Consider the following 19,186-nt stretch of genomic DNA (forward strand, 5'->3'; position numbering starts at 1 on the left):
TACCAGCTTATTAAGTACTTAGGAAGCAAGGACTTGGTAGCACAAGGAAACAGCAACCAACAGCTTAATAGTCAGCCATCAACACCCCAATCAACATCTGAAAAGCCACACACAACAGGCACCATATAAATACCACATACAGAATAGCCCAAAGTACACACTCTGCTAGAAAGAAGTTCTCTGAGGATGGGCTGCAGCATGAGTCCGAAAGCTTGGAAGACTAAACCTCTGGTCCCAGATTGGATCCATAGAAATATAGCATGTGAAAAAGGTATGTTAAAAAAATAGGATTAACATTAATTGACATTTGCCTAGTATCGGGCCACATCGCTAGCATTTTCTCTCACCAGCACCTTCCTCTATACTTGCTGAAAGACATTGTATACACTGCAGCATATATGAGATATTCTTCTCCATAGTCACACAGAACGTTTTCTATAGGGAAACTCCATTTTCTTATATTGCCCTTTGATCTTCCTACAGTATCCCAAAACCATGCTGGATTGGGCCAAAGTCCCACTGAATCCAGCAATCTGTGTGACACTGTGGCCAAATCAGAGGTGGGTTTCATCAGGTTCTGACCAGTTCTGGAGAACCGGTAGCGGAAAATTTGAGTAGTTCAGAGAACTGATAGAAAAAATTCTGACTGGCCCCGCCACCATCTATTCTCTGCCTCCTGAGTCTCAGATGATTGGGAGGAAATGGGGATTTTGCAGTAACCTTCCCCTGGATTGGGGTGGGAATGGCGACTTTACAGTATCCTTCCCACGCCATGCCCAATCCAAGCCCACCAAGCCACACCCACAGAACCAGTAGTAAAAAATTTTGAAACCCACCACTGGGCCAAATGGATATATTTGTGAAATATACTTTCCTTCCATCATCACCTCCTGGGAACCAGTATTTAAGGCAGGTTTCAGAAAGTAGGAAATTATAAGAAATCAATGTAAGAGACTATTAATATCCTGATATTCCATAAACCTGTCTAGTACTGGCCTTTTTAAAACCATCCAAAATGGCTGCCATTATCACAATCTCTGATTGCGAATTTCCAGTGGTGGGTTTCAAAATTTTTTACTACTGGTTCTGTGGGTGTGGCTACATGGGCAGGGCATGGCTTGGTGGGCGTGGCAGGGGAAAGTTACCGAAACATCCCCATTTTCTCCCGATCAGCTGGGACTTGGGAGGCAGAGAATAGATGGGGATGGGGCCAGTCAGAATTTTTACTACTGGTTCTCCGAACTACTCAAAATTTCCGCTACTGGTTCTCCAGAACTGCTCAGAACCTGCTGAAACCCATCTCTGCAAATTTCACAGTTTAATTGTGTGCTATTTAAAAACCAATTTCCTCCTTTTGCTCTTAAACCTCCCTGCGTTTAGTTTCAGGGGATGAGTTAAGGTTTTGACTTTGTCATGAGCCAAGGAAAACTTTTCCCTAGCGGTGTTACCTGCTCTATACATATTTTTTTATAGTTTCATCATGTTTCCTCTTCTTCTCTTTTAAGTCTTCTTATTTGGCCCTGGTTTCTCCTTACTGCTTCCCACGGGGGCAAACTACACCTCATGGGCAAGATAGGTCCATGGGTGTGCCTACCTCGTTGGGTGGTGAGGGTAGCTGTGTGCCTCCATATGGTTCTCTGTTTACCTAGATGCAGCTGCCAAAAATACTTTGCGATAATTATAGCTTTTGGGAACCAAAACTCCAACACCTGTGAATCCTGTCCTGCCTGCTTTGGAGTATGTAACCTGGGATCCTACAGGATGATTAGCAGCCTTGGCTGAAAAGCCATTGGCTGTTCTATACTTTTTTCTCTCTCTTCTTTTTAACATAGATACGCCCTTGCCTAGTGTCAAAATCAGATAGGGATGGGGTGATTCAAAGAGCAGTGGCTTTGAAATGTGACATTCTTCTCAGGAAGTGCAACCGACAAGAGTGTGTGTGTTGGGTCGGGGGGAGAGAGAAGAAACCGATGAGGTTCGTGAGAGTGAAGTGGGCACTTTAAGGTTGCCTGGGGCCTGCTTAACTTCCCTGGTGAAGAAAAGACAGGAGGTTGCACCATGGGCTGAGATCCTGAGTCACTTCTGCCAACAACAGATACACCATGAATTCGCAAAGGCAGTTGATCTCTGCAGCTATCCGGGCTGAGGCCCGAAGGTATGAGGGGATGAAAGCACAGCTCAACAAACTTTTCCAGCTGGTGGAGCTGGTTGATGACCCTCGGCTGAAGAATAATTTGAAGGTGTCCCTGAGCATTGTACGAGGTAGGTGACTTGGGCTTGTCATAGGATGGAGGGTAGGTGGCTGGCTAAAAACTTTTAATGGTGCTTAGGACTTTCTTTGAAGCTACCCAAGAGGGCAGGTTTGAATTGATTCACTCTTCTAAATGCTACAGGACCCCCTGCAGATCTAGGGGGAAGGAACCTGCAGTATAAAAGACCACATGAGGTTTTAAAAAGTGGAAATGAAATTCTGACACCTGTAGGTCATCGTTAGGGAACATTTTAAGAGTAAAAGCCCCTGCTTTTACAACCTGAGAAGAAAAGGCATTTCTTCGGGAGGCATCGGCACTTTATCATATAAACTTGTCATGTTAAAAGAAATGATGAAAAGCAATTTTGCCATTATTGGAGTTTTCCTGTTTGGTGGGGAAGAATTGGGGGACGGACACCAAAGCCCCATGTAGGAAGTAGATCTCAAGGGTGGAAGGCAGGATGAGGTAGGAAATTCCAGTCAATGGGAATCTGCCACTCCAGAGATGTCATGTTGGCCAATTAACTTCTGGAATTGTTGAAGATCTATGGCATTGTGGGGATATATGAATCTGTATGTATGGTCCCTTCGTCTTTATTTACAGTAGAAGATAAATAGTGAATGACAGTGCTAAACTGTGTGCTATAAAAAAGCTTTACTTGCTAACGACTGTGTTTACTCTAGTGCTGACTCTAGTGCATTTACTCTAGTGCTGACAGACTGCTTATCTAGATTGTGTTAGAGGCACAGCTTCTCCTTACATTTGAGGCGGCAACATGTTCAACTGTCACAGAATTCTCTTGCTTCTGGTCAGCTTCACACTAATTGGGTTAGGCAATGAACTTTAACCATGAAAGTTTTAAGTGACCAATTGTACTGCCTTTCCTAGAGCATGGTTTGTTTTCATCTTCTATTTTTTTAAAAAAAAGTATGGTCAAGCCCAAGTGTAAGTTTGTTGAATTCCCAAAGGAATCAGTGGAAAGGCGTTAATCATGTGTGAGATGTTTCTCCATTCAGTCAGTAGAACTCAGGCATGTTCCACATCTGGGCTGGGAGAACATAGAATGTATTTAATTCAGTTGAAGTATATCTATATCTGGATTTCTCTGAACGCCACAGCCACGTGTAATTGCTTAATCCATTTTAAAATGTTCATGTTAAGAATTAGGCAGGTTATATTAAAAGGCAGCCTGATCTCACCTTCTCAATACCTCTGGCTATCAGCGTGCATGGTGTCAACAGTTATGATACCACAGCTCTATGGAAAATGGCGTTGGAAGAAATGTCCTTCTGGGTTCAGTTCCAAGTGGGGAGAAAGACACTGGAAACATGGTGGCTGCTTGGAAAGATGGTTTTAATGGTGGACAGGATTACATGCCTTGAAGATCTTGGGTGAAGGGGAAAAAAAAAACAAAAGGAGAGAGATGCTGAGAGTACCTGAGTTTTATACCCTCTCTGGCCTTTTGAATTTGAGCTTGTATTCCGATTGGTTGTCAGACTCCCATGGGGGCCATGCATGGGTAACTTTGTAGGTTGTGTTTTTGAGTCCCAAGCTTAGCTGAGCCTTGCTGGGTGATGATGTAATGAAAGGGCTTTGGGCAATTCCTATTGTGGCTCTGCTTGAAGGAGGTAGATCTTTGTTATGTAGAATAGACTGGCCCAGGCCTTACTGGCCCATTAACAAAGGTGGGGGGTGGGGGCTGAGTTTCTGCTTCCCTTTTTGGGGAAATATTCTGCCCTTTTAATATTTCCTAAAATATCTCATTTTCCTTGGAGAGGGTGGGTGCTAACTTCCTACAATGGGAAAGTTCTACAGAAAACAAGCGTCATATCCAGATCAAGGCTGTATGCTGGTAACATCAGGCTTGACTTAAGATGATTTGCCACCTAGGATATAGGACAAAAGAATACATGCATCATTCATTTTATAGTAGGAGGGAGAGTGATTAAATTTTACTTTCACACTGATGTGTCTTGTACCCTTCCTGAGAGTAGAGATTTACTACGTAGGGTCTGCTGGGCAAGCTGCATAGCACATAAACTGGGATCCTTGAATATCACCCCGATCTTTCTCCTCCAGCACCTTCCTCCTCCCTCCCCCCACCCAGCAAAACCTGTCTCACCTGGATACTTCCGTTGCTTTCCCCACTTCCTGCCTATGTTCTGAAATTCAGGGCATCTGGAAGGAGAGAAACAACAGCCCCAGTCATTTTCACTTTCACATTTCCATTTTCAGATTGGCTGTATGCAGGTGCAGTTAGAAACAGGGTATATACAACCCATGCTCCTTTCTGGTAGGCCAGTCCTGCCAAATAAGTCCTCCCCTGAACTGTAGGAAGTTTCTGTCCCCTAAATTGCTCTCCAGTTCCTTTTGGGTAATCCTCTGCTCACATTTTGTTAGTGGGGTATACTAGAGTTAGAAGATACTGCTCATGTATGACAAAAGAAAGAAAGAAAGAAAGAAAGAAAGAAAGAGAGAGAGAGAGAGAGAGAGAGAGAGAGAGAGAGAGAGGAGGGGGAGAGAGAGAGAGAGAGAGAGAGAAAGAAAAAAAGGAAGGAGGAAGGAAGGAAGGAAGGAAGAAAAAACCAAAAGATGTTACATAGAATCTGCATATGCAAATGTACATTTATAGATGCTCACTTATAAGGACTTCTGGGGAAGAAATGGCAAACTGAAGATAGCTCTGCTAAAAGTAGAGCCAACTACCACCACAGAATAGAGAGCCCTCAAATATTTGTCTGAAATGGTATAGGGTTTTCTGCCTGAGCAGGGGGTTGGACTAAAAGATCTCCAATGTTCCTCCCAACTCTGTTATTCTGTTAAGTAGACTGGCTCTTCGTAATTCTTCTCTGGACAAGGAATGGAATTGAGATTGCCCACAAGTGCTCCATATAGTTGCTCCTTGTGATGAGATAGCATGTCAGCGCTCTCTGGTGGGTTTAGAGCTCTGGGACATGAGAGAATAACCATCTTTTTGCTCAAACCACAGTTGACATCTTCAAAAAGGACACTGGATTTGCATACATTACTTTTCTAGTCACTTTTGGATATTGCTTGCTAACTGCTTTTCAACTATTAGGTACTTTAGGATTAACAAGTTTTATAGCACTGGGTGAGTTTCCTTCAAGGAGTTAAGCACCAGACTTGAAACCAAGAGCCCGTAAGTTTTAGGGATGAAAACTGTCTGGGTGACTTTGAGCCAGTCACTCTCCCTCAGCCCAACCCACCTCATAAGATGGTTGTTGTGGGGAAAATAGGAAGAAAAGGAATATTAGTTACCTTTGCTAGCTTGTATTATTTATAAAAAAAAATTAGTAAGAGTGAGATATAAAAAATACACATAAATTTAAGGGCTTAAAATTATTTTGGGATAAACAGCAAAAGGATGATTAGAACTTTGATTCTGGAATGTTACAAATGGATTAAACATCCAAATGGATTTGAAATAAAAGGTTGGGATTATTTGTAAGTATCCTTCCCAAAAAATATGATAGGATGAGACTTTGAAGGTTGGACACTAGAGGGAACAAGAAGGAAGTAAAGGTTTCAATTAAAGGAGAAGAGCACTTAAATTTGACTTACAGCTCCATATAAACAATGGAACAAAATACTAAACATTACGCATGTTGAAAGATATTTTTAAACAATGGACCCAGAAGTTAACTTTAAGAGGATTAGGGTCTATAGATCAACTGTGTTTGAAAGATGTTATGGAACAGGAACACGTTTACCAGACAAGACTGAGATTGATCTGAAAATGGATCTAAAAATGACAAACTACAAGAATAATACGTATGAAAAAAGAGGCTACAATTAAACTGGCTGATGTTTTAATAATTTAAAGGAATATATAAATAACAAACCAAAAGAGTGACTTGGAAAATTTTCCGATATTGGATTTACAAAAGTGGCTTGTTAAAGCTTTGAAGATATGTTTGAGAAGGGACAAAGAAAAAAATGAAATTAAATTAAACTCTAGGACATTATTTGAATGAACTAAAGATCAAGATTGTTAAAAGTAAAAGGAAGCAATACAAACTTGGTTTATTTGATCAAGGTTAAAATAGATAGTGTTATTTTCTCTGGTAAGACTCAATGAACTTTTGCTGATTATGACTGAATGACAAGGCTTTGCAGTTTTTTTATAGTTAACAGATGGGAAATGGAAAAAATAGATCATTTGCTGTATTTTAAGAAAAAGTGATAAGTTATTAACATTTTTATAGTTGTGATGAAGTGGGAGGTCACTTCTTTATATATTTCTTTTTCTTTTTCTTTAGTATACTCTTTTTTTTCATTTTCCCCTGCACTTTCCTTTTTTTCTTTGTTCTTTTGAGTTTAGTTTTTATCTTTTTAATTGTAATGTTTAATAAAATTACTATAAAATATAAAGACCCATTTAGAAATAAAAATATTTTTTATAAAAAAAAATAGAGTATATTTTCCTCTTGTGGAGAAAATTGTGATCTGTGTATTGGCTTGTTCTGCTGTGCAAATATTCCCAGCAAATGAGCAAAATTGCAATCTGTCCCTGGTTGCCTTCTTTAAATCAGATGATCTTTCAAAATAGATTTTTTTTCTGTGAAGTAATTCTGGAATAGTCTTTTTTTTTTCCTCAAAATCCATTTTTTTCTCCAGCATCAGAGTAGTTTACATGTATGCAAATTGATTGATTGAATGACTTTACTGTTATGCTGCCACACTCCCTAAAAATCCTGTGGTTTATGACAAAATGAAATTATAAAACCACCTAATAAAGCAATATATCATAAAAATTTATAACTAGGTATCCCCAACTGACAGTGAGTTTAACCATTAAAACCTCTTTCCTAAATATTGGAAGAGATTGCATCATACAGATCTTTGAGGACAGGGCTCCCCAAAGTGTTGGGGCCATAACTGAAAAGCACTAGATTTTGCACCCCAATCTCCCATGCCGGGGAAGCCTCAACATCTTCATAAAGATATGGAGGCCGAATACAGAGGAGAAATCCAGCAGGTTCTGACAGGTTCTGGAGAACCGGTAGCGGAAATTTTGAGCAATTCAGAGAACCGGTACTGGAAATTTTCAGTAGTTCGGAGAACCGGCAAATGCCACCTCTGGCTGGCCCCAGAGTGGAGTGGGAATGGAGATTTTGCAGTATCCTTCCCCTGGAGTAGGGTGGGGCTGGAGATTTTGCAGTATCCTTCCCCTGCCACGCCCACCAAGCCACACCACGCCCACCAAGCCACACCCACAGAATTGGTAGTAAAAAAATTTGGATGTCATCTCTGGCCCAATGGGTAGATTCTCTTGAACATAAACGATGTGCAAATATATTATGGTTCTCGCTCACTAGGGAGGGGTTTGTAATATTTTGTATCAACAGAGTTCGATTTCTTGCAGCTTTTATCCCACTCAGTTCTCAAAAGTACTGAATATGTCCACAACTTAATCTCAAACATCAAAACCGATTGGAGAAGAGAAAAGTAAACTTATAAAATTACAGTAACATAGATGCATTATTCTACTCTGTTCTGCTCAGTATCACTATTTTTTAATGTGTTTATTAATATAACTCTGTTCACTATTCTAAAAGGGGAGGAGGCTCTTTCTCCATGTCCCCAAATGCTTTCCCCCAAGAGCCAATGTATTTACAGCTCTTTTTGGAAGCCCAATAATGTAGGAGAAGTCCAGATGCTTGGGGACAAACTTTTCCATGGAAAGGGAGAGTCCTTGTACATAGCAAGACCACTGTTCCAAATGTCACTGAAAGGGCACATTCAGTCCAGACAAGGTGGCTTCATAGGATCAAAGCCCTGAGCTTTAAAGGGCTTTAAAACTGACAATTAGTGCCTTGGACTGTATCCAGAAACTAGCTGGATCTCAACACAGCTCCCATAGTAGCAGTCACATTGGAACATCTAGGTGCATCCATAACTAATTAGACTGCTGCACACTGAACTGATTTCCTAAGGGACCAAGCCTTAAATCATCCATGTAGAATGATTTGCAGTAGCCCAGCTTCTTTGGTAGGTTCTACTTACCTTTACTACCGGTTCGCATCGCACCTGCACGCACTCTTCTGCACATGCGCAGATCACCTATGATGACATCCGGGTCAGTGGGCGGAGCTTCCCGCCGGTTTTACTACCGCTTCTTGCGAACCAGTCTGAACCGGGGCAACCCACCACTGATCTGGATCCTTATAACCTTCAATAACTAGGCCAAATCTTACAGTGCATTGCCAGCTTAGCCTAAAGCGGAGAATAATGCCCCCAATTCAGGGGTTGGTTCTAAATTTTTTTACTACCGGTTCTGTGAGTGTGGCTTATTTTGTGGGCGTGGTTTGATGGTCATGTGTCAAACAATTCTTTAGGATTTAGTACAGGTACTGGTCTACCAGGCTTTTAACTGCTTGCAGAGCTGTACCAGTCTACCCATTTGTTCTTGGAGCATACCGGTCTACCCATTTGTTTTTGGAGCTCACTGGTCTATCACCACACTGTCTTTTACTGCTGATCAGCTGTAGGGCGACCCTTTGAAGTGCCGTGGCAAGAGTTTAAACAGTTTTTTGCCGCTCTGCCACCAGCGAGAGCATCAGAAACCGCTTTCAGGCAGCTTGACCTCAATTGCTAATCTAGCACCACCAAGCGGTTTACAAGGAGCGGATCGGTTCTAGACGATCAGGTGGGAAGCTTCTTGGCTTCTCAATTTAAAGCGATGGTGTCTTGGTTTTTTCCCCCCTCTTCTTTGTCAAGTGAGCCCTGATTTTTTCCTTCTAGCCGATCATCTGGGACTCGGAAGGCAGCGAATAGATTGGGGGTGGGGCCAGGCAGAGGTGGTATTTACCGGTTCTCTGAACTTCTCAAAATTTCCACTACTGGTTCGCAAGAACTGGGGAGAAACGGTAGCAACCCACCACTGCCCAAACTCCTAATCCTTACGGGCAGTCCAAGAGGCAATCCAGAAAGGTAGCATGAATGATGGTATTGTATACCACTAGAAGGTCTAAAAAAAATCAGGAAGGATATTGCTGTCCCTCTATCTGTGTCCAGATGTGTAGATCACCTACTAGCACAAACATAATCTGTGCAAAATTTATGTCCTGTGGCTAGCTCTGAAATGTAATTGAAAAGGCTCTAGATAATCATTTTCCTCTAAGGAACCCTGCATTGCAGTTCTATCAAGCTCTCCAAACCCTTCTCCAGAAGGGGTATTTTGGGGACTGGGCAATAATTATCCAATGTAATTGGCTCCAGGGAAGGCTGGTTGAAGACAGGAGAAACCACTACTTCTTCTGTGGTGGCCGGAATCACTGCCTCTCTCCCAATAAGATGTTGCTGCTAATCTCTCTGAGCCAGCTAGTTCTCACTAACTTCATAATAATACTAATACTAATACTAATAATAATAATAATAATAATAATAATTATTATTATTATTATTATTATTATTATTATTATTATTATTATTATTATTATTATTATTATTATTATTATTATTATTGCCCTCGGAGCAATACCCAAAGGGCTACCCCACTATTTAGAAATTCTAAATTTGCCGGACTTGAACATTTTGACTCTACAAAAAACCACCTTACTCGGAACAGCTTACATCCTCCGACGATACCTTAACAGTTCCTAGGTCCTTGGTTAGGACTCGAGCTGCTGAGCTATTAACCAGCCTCAAAGGCTGTGAATCTCACTAAAGATTAACCAATAAATAATAATAATAATAATAATAATAATAATAATAATAATAATAATAATAATAATAATAATAATAATAATTTTATTTCTATACCGCCCTTCTCCCAAAGGACTCAGGGTGGTGTATAGCCTATTAAAAACACAAAGACAAACATCAGTTAAAAATAATTTAAATTATTACATAATTTCGGCTCAGATTTAAAACCCCAAAAATTTAAAACACCCAATTTAAAAATCATTACATTGATAGCCCGGCTTGGCGGAACAGCAGGGTCTTGAGGGCACAACGAAATACATGGAGGTCGGAGATCTTACACATTTCCGGGGGCAATTCATTCTACAGGGCAGGGGCTCCCACAGAGAAGGCCCTCCCCCTGGATGTTGCCAGCCGACATATCTTGGCTGATGGCACCCTGAGGAGACCCTCTCTGTGGGAGTGAACTGGCCGGTGGGAGGCTGTTGGTGGCAGAAGTTGGTCTCGAAGGTACCAGATACCAGATAGAGCCAAGGAGGGCATGGCGCTAGCCTATATGTGGTAGAACTCATATTGCTGACCAAAACCACAGCCACTTCTTCAGAATCGACAAGATTAAGGGAAGCCATGTAGATGACTATCAAAGTCCCTTGCAATGCACAGTCTGCAATTCATTCTATGACTAAACTATACTTTCCACTCCTGAAAAAAATATTATGTTTATAATATACTATTATAGGATAATATAGAAAGCTTTTTAAGTGTATTAGCCACATTAAAAGCTTTTGCACAAATGAAAAACAACTGTTAACAGAATAAATGAATACAACATTTGAAGTCAAGTTACAGTATATCTTGTCATTTCTTTTCTCTAATAGCCAAGGACAAGACTCACAAAATAATTTATGACATGAGAAATCCAGTCATGTACATTTACCAATTTTTGAAGTAATCACTGTATTATCAAAAGAAGAATGAGAAGAAGAAGCATGGCCCAGATTTAGACTCCATACGTATCTTACTTATTTTTCTCTACCAATTCTCAGCACTCCTTCCGTGACGCTTCTGAAGTAACTAAACAGTGATCTCACTATCTTCACTTCCTCTTCTTCAAAACTAGGTATTTGTGACTTTGTTCCGGTTTATAGTTTTCTTAGAAGCAACAAGAAAGACATTCTATTTGAAATTTCAGAGCATCTTGGGGGTTTTAGCTTTGCTTATGGTGATGATTTACATTGACAATCTGGTATGTGTTGCAATCAGGCAACACAGCCAAAAGAAAGCTACAAATAGTGGCAGCACTGTGCTCAGAAGAAGAAGTTAGTACTGGAGATTCTCATTGTTGTAGCACTTCCACACAAGTATTTTGTGTCACTCTGAAACCATTTCTGGACCGCTGTGTCTTCATGACATTGGCTGGCTTTCTGATTCCAAAATGGGTATTTTCTTTGTGAGACTCTGGCTCTGCAGATCGTCCCAAAGGTGCTTTTTCAAGAGGCAACTGTACTTTCTGGTTTTTCTTTGAAGACGTTTCGCTTCTTGGATGAGAAGCGAAACATCTTCAAAGAAAAACCAGAAAGTCCAGTTGCCTCTTGAAAAAGCACATTTGAGACAACCTGTTGTGGTCCCCCACTGGCCTGCGGAGCTGGCAGGAAAGTCAGACAGTGAGGAGCTTGGGGAGGAACATGGGTCAGTCCTGGAGTCTGGGGAAGACTTGGACGAGGGCTCTGCATCGGAGGCAGAGAAAGGGCCATCTGGAAGGTACATGCTGCCTCTGGAGCCTTCAGAGTCGGACTCAGCGAGGCAAAGGAACAGCGGGAGCCTGTACCCAGTGTGCGCATGCACAGAGCTGCCAGAAGGCAAGAACAGTTAAAACAAAAGGGACGACTCGGGAGTAAGGCTTAGAGATGATTGGCCCCTCCCCATAAGACTTAAAAGAGGAGCAAAGGCACATGAGCCATTGCAGGAAGCAACATTGTTAATTCTGTTCAGTTTAAAGTCTGAAGCTCTGTTTGATTCTGGACTCCGTGTGGCTTTGCCAATTAGGTCTTTGGCAGCGTGTGAAGGGAGATAAAGCAGTGGTGAAATCCAATTTTTTTTACTATTGGCTCTGTGGGGGTGGTGTGGCTTGGTGGGTGTGGCAGGAGAAGGATGCTGCAAAATCTCCATTCCCACCCCACTCCAGGGGAAGGATACTGCAAAATCCCCATTTGCTTCCCATTCTGGGGCCAGCCAGAGATGATATTTGCTGGTTCTCCGAACTACTCAAAATTTCTGCTACCGGTTCTCCGAACTGCTCAAAATTTCCACTACTGGTTCTCCAGAACCTGTCAGAACCTTCTGGATTGAGATAAAGGTGGGTGATTATCAGCCTTATCCCGAAGGACTCTTTACAACTATTTGGGATTCATCTGTGAATGAACAGAATTCACAGCTGTTGCAATAAAAGAGTCTTTTGGGATTACGCGTGTGTTTTACTGTCTCAGGAAGCCTAGATCAGAACAGAACCATGACCTGGATGACTGAGAATCTCCATAGACATCTGGCTCTGCAGACGTGTGAGCAGAGTCCCACTCAAGATTCCTGGATTCAGGGGAATCCCCTGGTTCTTACATTTAGCGTATTATTCGTTTAGAATATATTTTCCCTTGGAGTAGAACCAAAGGTTATTGGGAGAAGTATGTGGTTAAACAAATGCCAGGGTGCTTTTCTTTCACTGTTATCAGGGGTGGGGGGTGGGGCAGTTAAATGCATGGAAAAGTGGCTTGGTGATTTAACAGCTCCCCCGTTTGCCACTGTTCAGATTGAAATAAATATGCAAGGAATGGATTAAACTGTGGATTTGGAAGTAGAAAGTGCTAGCAATTTATTATCTCTCCATTTTAAGTGGAGTGTGAGAGTAAAGTGGTGTTATTTTGGTTACACCTGGATTGTGGTAAGTTGGAACGCTGACCGAATGGCATTCTTAGCACACACACATTGGTCAGCTAGAGAGAGCATGGATAGGTGTATTCTTGAAGTTTTGAAATCAGCCAAAGATGACTATAAGTGACCTCCTGGTTGCTCTGAAGCAGTGTTTCTCAACCTCAACAACTTTAAAGTGGCTGGATTTCAACTCGCAGAATTTTCCAGCCAACTTTGCTAGCTGTGGGATCCTGCGAGTTGAAGTCCACATATCTTAAAGTTGCCAACATTAAGATATACTGCTCTAGACAGTTTGGTGAAAGAAAGAGATAGCAATGTGAACATGTCCCCAGTTGGTTTTGTCATCCAGGCAGCCCCAGTACTTTTAATCCAAGATTTTAATGGCCTTAAGATAGTAGTGCACAATCTCCAGACTGCCTCATATAAATAGTAACAACAATCCTACTAGTCTATGGAGATTCTCAGTCATCCAGGTCATGGTTGTCCCAAAAGTGCTTTTTTCAAGAGGCAACTGGACTTTCTGGTTTTTCTTTGAAGACGTTTCGCTTCTCATCCAAGAAGCTTCTTCAGCTCTGACTGGATGGTGGGAAATGGAAGGATTAATACTCCTAACAATCCTACTAAAAATGTAAGTTTTTAAAGAACAGAATACAAGTAGTTCTCGACTTATGACCACAACCGAAACCCAAAATTTCCATTGCTTAGCAAGACAGTTGTTAAATGAGTTTTGCCCCATTTTACCACTTGTCTTGTCCCAGTTTTTAAATGAATCACTAGAGTTGTTAAATTAGTAGTTGATTAGTAGTAGTTAAATTAGTAATACAGTTGCTAAGTGAATCTGGCTTGCCCATTGAATTTGCTTGTCAGAAGGGTTGCAAAAGGTGATCACATGATCTCAGGAGCCCGCAACCATCATTAATAGGAGCCAAGCATCCGAATTTTAATCACATGACCATAGGGATGCTGCAATGGTCGTAATTGTGGAAAACAGTCACAGGTCACTTTTTTCATGCCGTTGTAAATTTGAATGGTCACTAAACAAATGGTTGAAAGTCGAGGACTATCTGTAGAGTCTCTGGCATGTGTACTAAGTGCACAACTGGCTTATCATATCAGGGCAACCGCTAGAGAGCAGCAAAGCAGCAAAGAGTTTTCTCTTTCTTTTCCCTGCCACCTAGTGGTCACCCGCATCTTTGCAGATTGTTATCTGGTAGCTACACAGTTGTCCACCCCAAAGGTAAGAATGATGCCTATCCTCTGATTGACACTGCAATCAGAAATACAGGTCACTAGAGGCTGAAAAAAGGGGGGACTTAATTTACATTTTCATGCAAATTAAATCGATATTCATTTATTAGATTTATATCTTTCTTCCAAACATACGTTGCATTACTAAATTTCCATTGAGGATTCCCCCCCGCCCCCCAAACAATCCTCAAGGCTGAACTGAGCGATTGTGTCTGCCTTCAAATCATCTGCTGAACTTCCACAACTGAGGGTGTGGACCAGTGGTGGATTGCCCCCGGTTGTTGAGGTTGAGAAACACTGCTTCAGAGCAACCAGGAGGTCACTTATAGTCATCTTTGACTGATCTCAAAACTTTAAGAATGCACCTATCCATGCTCTCTCTAGCTGACCAATGTGTGTGTGCTAAGAATGTCATTCGGTCAGCGTTCCAACTTACCACAATCCACTTTGGTGGGCGTGGCAGGGGAAGGATACTGTAAAATCTCCATTCCCACCCCTCTCTGGGGGAAGGTTACCGCAAAAATCCCCATTTCCTCCCGATCAGCTGGGACTCCGGAGGCAGAGAATAGATGGTGGCGGGGCCAGTCAGAATTTTTATTACCGGTTCTCCAAACTACTCAAAATTTCCGCTACCGGTTCTCCAGAACTGGTCAGAACCTGCTGAAACCCACCTCTGTTCAGGGTATGGTTAAACAATAGGATTCCTTTTGGAAGGTGTAATAACAGCCAACACAAGGTACAGTGTACAAAATAAATAGAGGAATCCAGAATAGGATAAGGGAAATGTCTATCCGTCATTGTTGGCTATATGTTACCTGCAACATCAGAGTCAATAAATTTCTCAATGCATTTAAAATCATTGCTGTCTAAGCAAGGCTATGCTGATCCCACAAATATTTATCGGAGGAAGCTGATGAAATCTGAATCAGATAAATGGCCTATCTGATTCAGTATTTTTAACAGCAATTGTTGGAAGCTGCCCAGAATTGCAAAAAACTGTTTTTTAAAAATTCTGTTTTATCTGGACTTGCTGAGAATAAGATGTAATAGACAAAAATACCTACCCATTGTCCTCTTTCCCTATGGGGTAAGCAGTATCATGTTTCAACATAGAAACAGAGTAAGAAATAGTAAGCCAAGTGAATGAGTAACTAAAATGAATTTATTTAATCTTATTCACCACACCTCTGCATATCTTTGTTTTACCCATTTAATAGTTTAATCTATTCAATTTATTGTAACACTTCTTTTAATTTAGCATGTTTTCTTTTCCTGTTCATTAATTTGCTGAAAAGCAAAAATCTGGTCTGAATATTAATGTTAATGTTTTTGCACTTATTCTTGCCTCCTTCCCCTTCATCTAGGGCAGCGGTGGGGAACTATGACTCCTTTATGACTTGTGGACTTCAACTGTGGCTGGCTCAGGAATTCTGGGAGTTGAAGTCCACAAGTCATAAAAGCACCATAATTCCCTACCCCTGATCTAGGGGAACTCTAGACCTTAGGCACAGATGCAGACTTCAAACAAATTGCACAACCACTTTAGAAACAGCCATGTTTAACAGTTCTGCAGTTACACTGTCTACACCTGCAGCATTACTATTTTTCAAAATCCTTAGAGCTTTTCATCAAATTTCTTCTTGGGCACATTTCAGTGGTGAAATCCAAATTTTTTTACTACTGGTTCTGTGGGCATGGCATGGTGTGGCTTGGTGGGCATGGCCCACTGCAAATTTTGATACCCCCTCGGCAAATACCACCTCTGGCTGGCCCAGAATGGGGTGGGAATGGAGATTTTGATCAGTTTAAAGTCTGAAGCTCTGTTTGATTCTGGACTCCATGTGGCTTTGCCAATTAGGTCTTTGGCAGCGTGTGAAGGGAGATAAAGCAGTGGTGAATTCCAATTTTTTTTTTACTGCTGGTTCTGTGGGCGTGGTGTGGCTTTGTGGGCATGGCTTTGTGAGTGTGGCAGGGGAAGGATACTGCAAAATCCCCATTCCTCCGCACTCCAGGGGAAGGATACTGCAAAATCCCCATTTCCTCCCCACTCTGGGGCCAGTCAGAGGTGGTATTTGCTGGTTCCCCAAACTACTCAAAATTTCTGCTACCAGTTCTCTGAACTGCTCAAAATTTCTGCTACCGGTTCTCCAGAACCTGTCAGAACCTGCTGGATTTCATCCCTGGAACATTTATAACATTCATCAATAAAGGAGAATATTTGTAGATCAGGTTTGAAATGAGGTGTCCTTGGTGCTCGCTGAGCTTGCTTGTTTTCTTGCAAACGTTTCATTACCTTAACTAGGTAACATTATCAGTGCTAGCAAGCAAGCTTAGAGAGTACCAAGCACTCCTTTATAGCATTCATTTCTGTTCTAAAATCTGCAATATGTCTGACATATAACATGTCTTATACAGGTCTTTAATATATTCCTTCCAGCATTTCCTCACTTTAGTTTCATTCCAAATTGTTTCATTATTTTTATTCCATTCCTGATGGAGACTCCTTGTTTAGACTTTATAAAGCTTCATGCCAAGCTCGGCAATAAATTTTAACCCTCTTGTAATCATCTGATTTGGCAGAAGGTTTTCAGAAATGATTGTGCTGAATTATTGAACAAATAATTAAACAAGGACTACCTATATTAGTAAAGGAGTTGAAAGCTGACCTTGAGGAAGCTATGAGAGAGCTGTTAAGGAAGGAAGAAAAGAGCAAGCCATTCAGGAGGGACTTAGAAAAGAGATTATCCAGTCCAGAGGTAGAAAGAAGCACAAGAAAGAAACTCAAAATTATTTTCCTTGATTTTTTTTAGTATAAGTTGGGACAGAGAGCAACTTCAATAGGTTTTCAAGATTTTCTTATAACATCATACAACAATAAAGTAGCATTTGTGAAATCACTGTGATGTGTCTTTCTAGACTTGGCATGCTGTACCTCAAAAGACTGACAACATTTCAGAATTTAAATTCTAGACTTTTTGCTCCTAGTTTTCCAGGTCAATGGATATTTGGCTTTTCTGTTGATGGGTTGGAAGGCATCTGACCTAGCATGACATAGTAATTCTCCAGAGGATGGAAAGCTACTGGTTCTTACACTGCCGGCCATTTTTTACCTATTTTCAAACCGGTATTTTATTACTATAAAAATGAATCACATTTTTTCTGCCTCTTTCAACCTCAACTTTGCCTCTTTGTCTACATTTTATGTAGTTATCTGTTCTTCCTGTAACACATTATACAGTATCTTTCTCTCATCCTTACAGTATTTTTGTGACTGTCATTCTCTGATATTCATTTTTTTCATTTACCTCTTTTACTTCATTCCTCTAAACATCCTTTTTTGTACTTCTCTAATATAACTTTAAAGTTATATTAATAACTGTAAAGGTAAAGGTTCCCCTCACACTTATGTGTTAGTTGTTCCCAACTCTAGGGGGCAGTGCTCATCTCTGTTTCAAAGACTAAGAGCCAGCGCTGTCCGAAGACGTCTCCGTGGTCATGTGGCTGGCATGACTAAACGCCAGAGGCACACGGAACGCTGTTACCTTCCCACCAAAGGTGGTCCCTATTTTTCTACTTGTATTTTTTACCTGCTTTTGAACTGCTAGGTTGACAGAAGCCGGGATGAGTAACGGGAGCTCACCCCATTACGCAGCACTAGGGATTCGAACCTCTGAACTGCTGACCTTTTGATCGACAAATTCAGCATCTTAGCCACTGAGCCACCGCGTCCCTTATCCTATAATATAATATATAATATAATAACTGTACTTGCCATTAATTTAATAATTCCCATTACCAAAATATAGTACTTTAATATATTTGAATATATTAAATATATTTATGGAACCCTGTAACAGGCTTATTTTCAGCTAGTTTACATATCCTATTTCCTTTTATTCTATTAGGAGATTGTTTTATCTTTTAATGTTTTTTGAAACATTAGGTGTTGTACTTTTCTCTTCTTGCAGTTATTTTATTTTTTAGGATTTTTTTCTCCTGCTCCCCCTCCTGCTCCCCCTCATCATTTGCTCCCCAAGATCTTCTTTTGACACTACTAAAGCCTGGTTTGTCCCACATTCAGACTCTCTCATTACTATTCACTACTTCATAGGCTTTCATCCTGAACAATAAAGCAGTCATCATTTTAGATTAATATTCATTCCTTTGACTCCAAGGGTATATATGAAGAGTCTTATGGTTAAATCCTGTTTTTAGAACACACATAACTTTTAGAAGCAGATACTCGCCATAGCCACCAGTCTCATTTGTTCTGGCCTCTGAATGGCCAATAATTTTTTCTGCGCTTTCTCTTTTCATTCTCACCCACCCATTGATACCTTACCCCCCCCCCCACTGAATTACATACTTTAAGAATGTTGCATTGTTTTTCCAAAACTCATCCATGATTCTTACATTAGCACCTTTTAGTAGAGTTTACTTTGCAACTAGCACCAACCCAGGATTCCTACTTTCATATGCACCCATAACAATTTAGATGACACCAATTCATATTTTCTGACACATATATTTTAGCATTTTCATCCATTTTCTTGCATATTTGTCAATTTCACACTACAAGATCAGTCTACTTTCATGCAAAACTATTAGATTGTACTCTTTCCTCTCTGTTTCACAAACATATCTATTTTTCCTTAGTTTCATCTATTAACTAATGCGGTTTGCCATTGGCTCCTCTAGTATTCTTCCATATCTTGTGGTTGTCATCTGACGGACCCCTAGATGTTGGTGTCTACTAGCCATCATGACTTTGGTCAGTGGAAATTTTTCCATAACACATTCAAAAATGTAGTTAGAAGCGATGTAGTTAGTCATATCTGTTTCACATATAGTGTCAAGGAATTGTGATAGAGATGGGAATGCCTGAAAAAACCCCAGGAAAATTTCCAAAGCCATTTGGAAAAAAAACGGAATAAAACCTGTTTCCCCCCAATTTTTTCCATTTTTTTTCAGGCCTTCCTATCCCTAATTGCGCAGCAGCTGTCCAGATTAAGTTAGAGACACTGGCACAAACTTTTTGTCTTTTATCTAAATATAAATATATATAATATTCAAATTTGCAGCAGACTTTGTCATCA

General features: G+C 40.7%; 1 protein-coding gene across 1 annotated transcript in view; it reads left to right on the forward strand.

Annotated features, from left to right (window-relative positions):
- Positions 1-2,102: 2,102 nt before the first annotated feature.
- The window catches only part of AGAP2 (ArfGAP with GTPase domain, ankyrin repeat and PH domain 2), a 181,018-nt gene continuing 163,934 nt past the window's right edge, over positions 2,103-19,186 (forward strand). The window contains exon 1 of the mRNA XM_070937911.1: positions 2,103-2,262. Within this exon, the coding sequence (XP_070794012.1) occupies positions 2,103-2,262 (160 nt within the window). The remainder of the gene's footprint in view (positions 2,263-19,186) is intronic.

This window comes from Pituophis catenifer, unplaced genomic scaffold, assembly GCF_029215685.1.
Source record: "Pituophis catenifer annectens isolate HBS135680 unplaced genomic scaffold, rPitCat1.0.hap2 SCAF_2, whole genome shotgun sequence".
NCBI lineage: Eukaryota > Metazoa > Chordata > Lepidosauria > Squamata > Colubridae > Pituophis > Pituophis catenifer.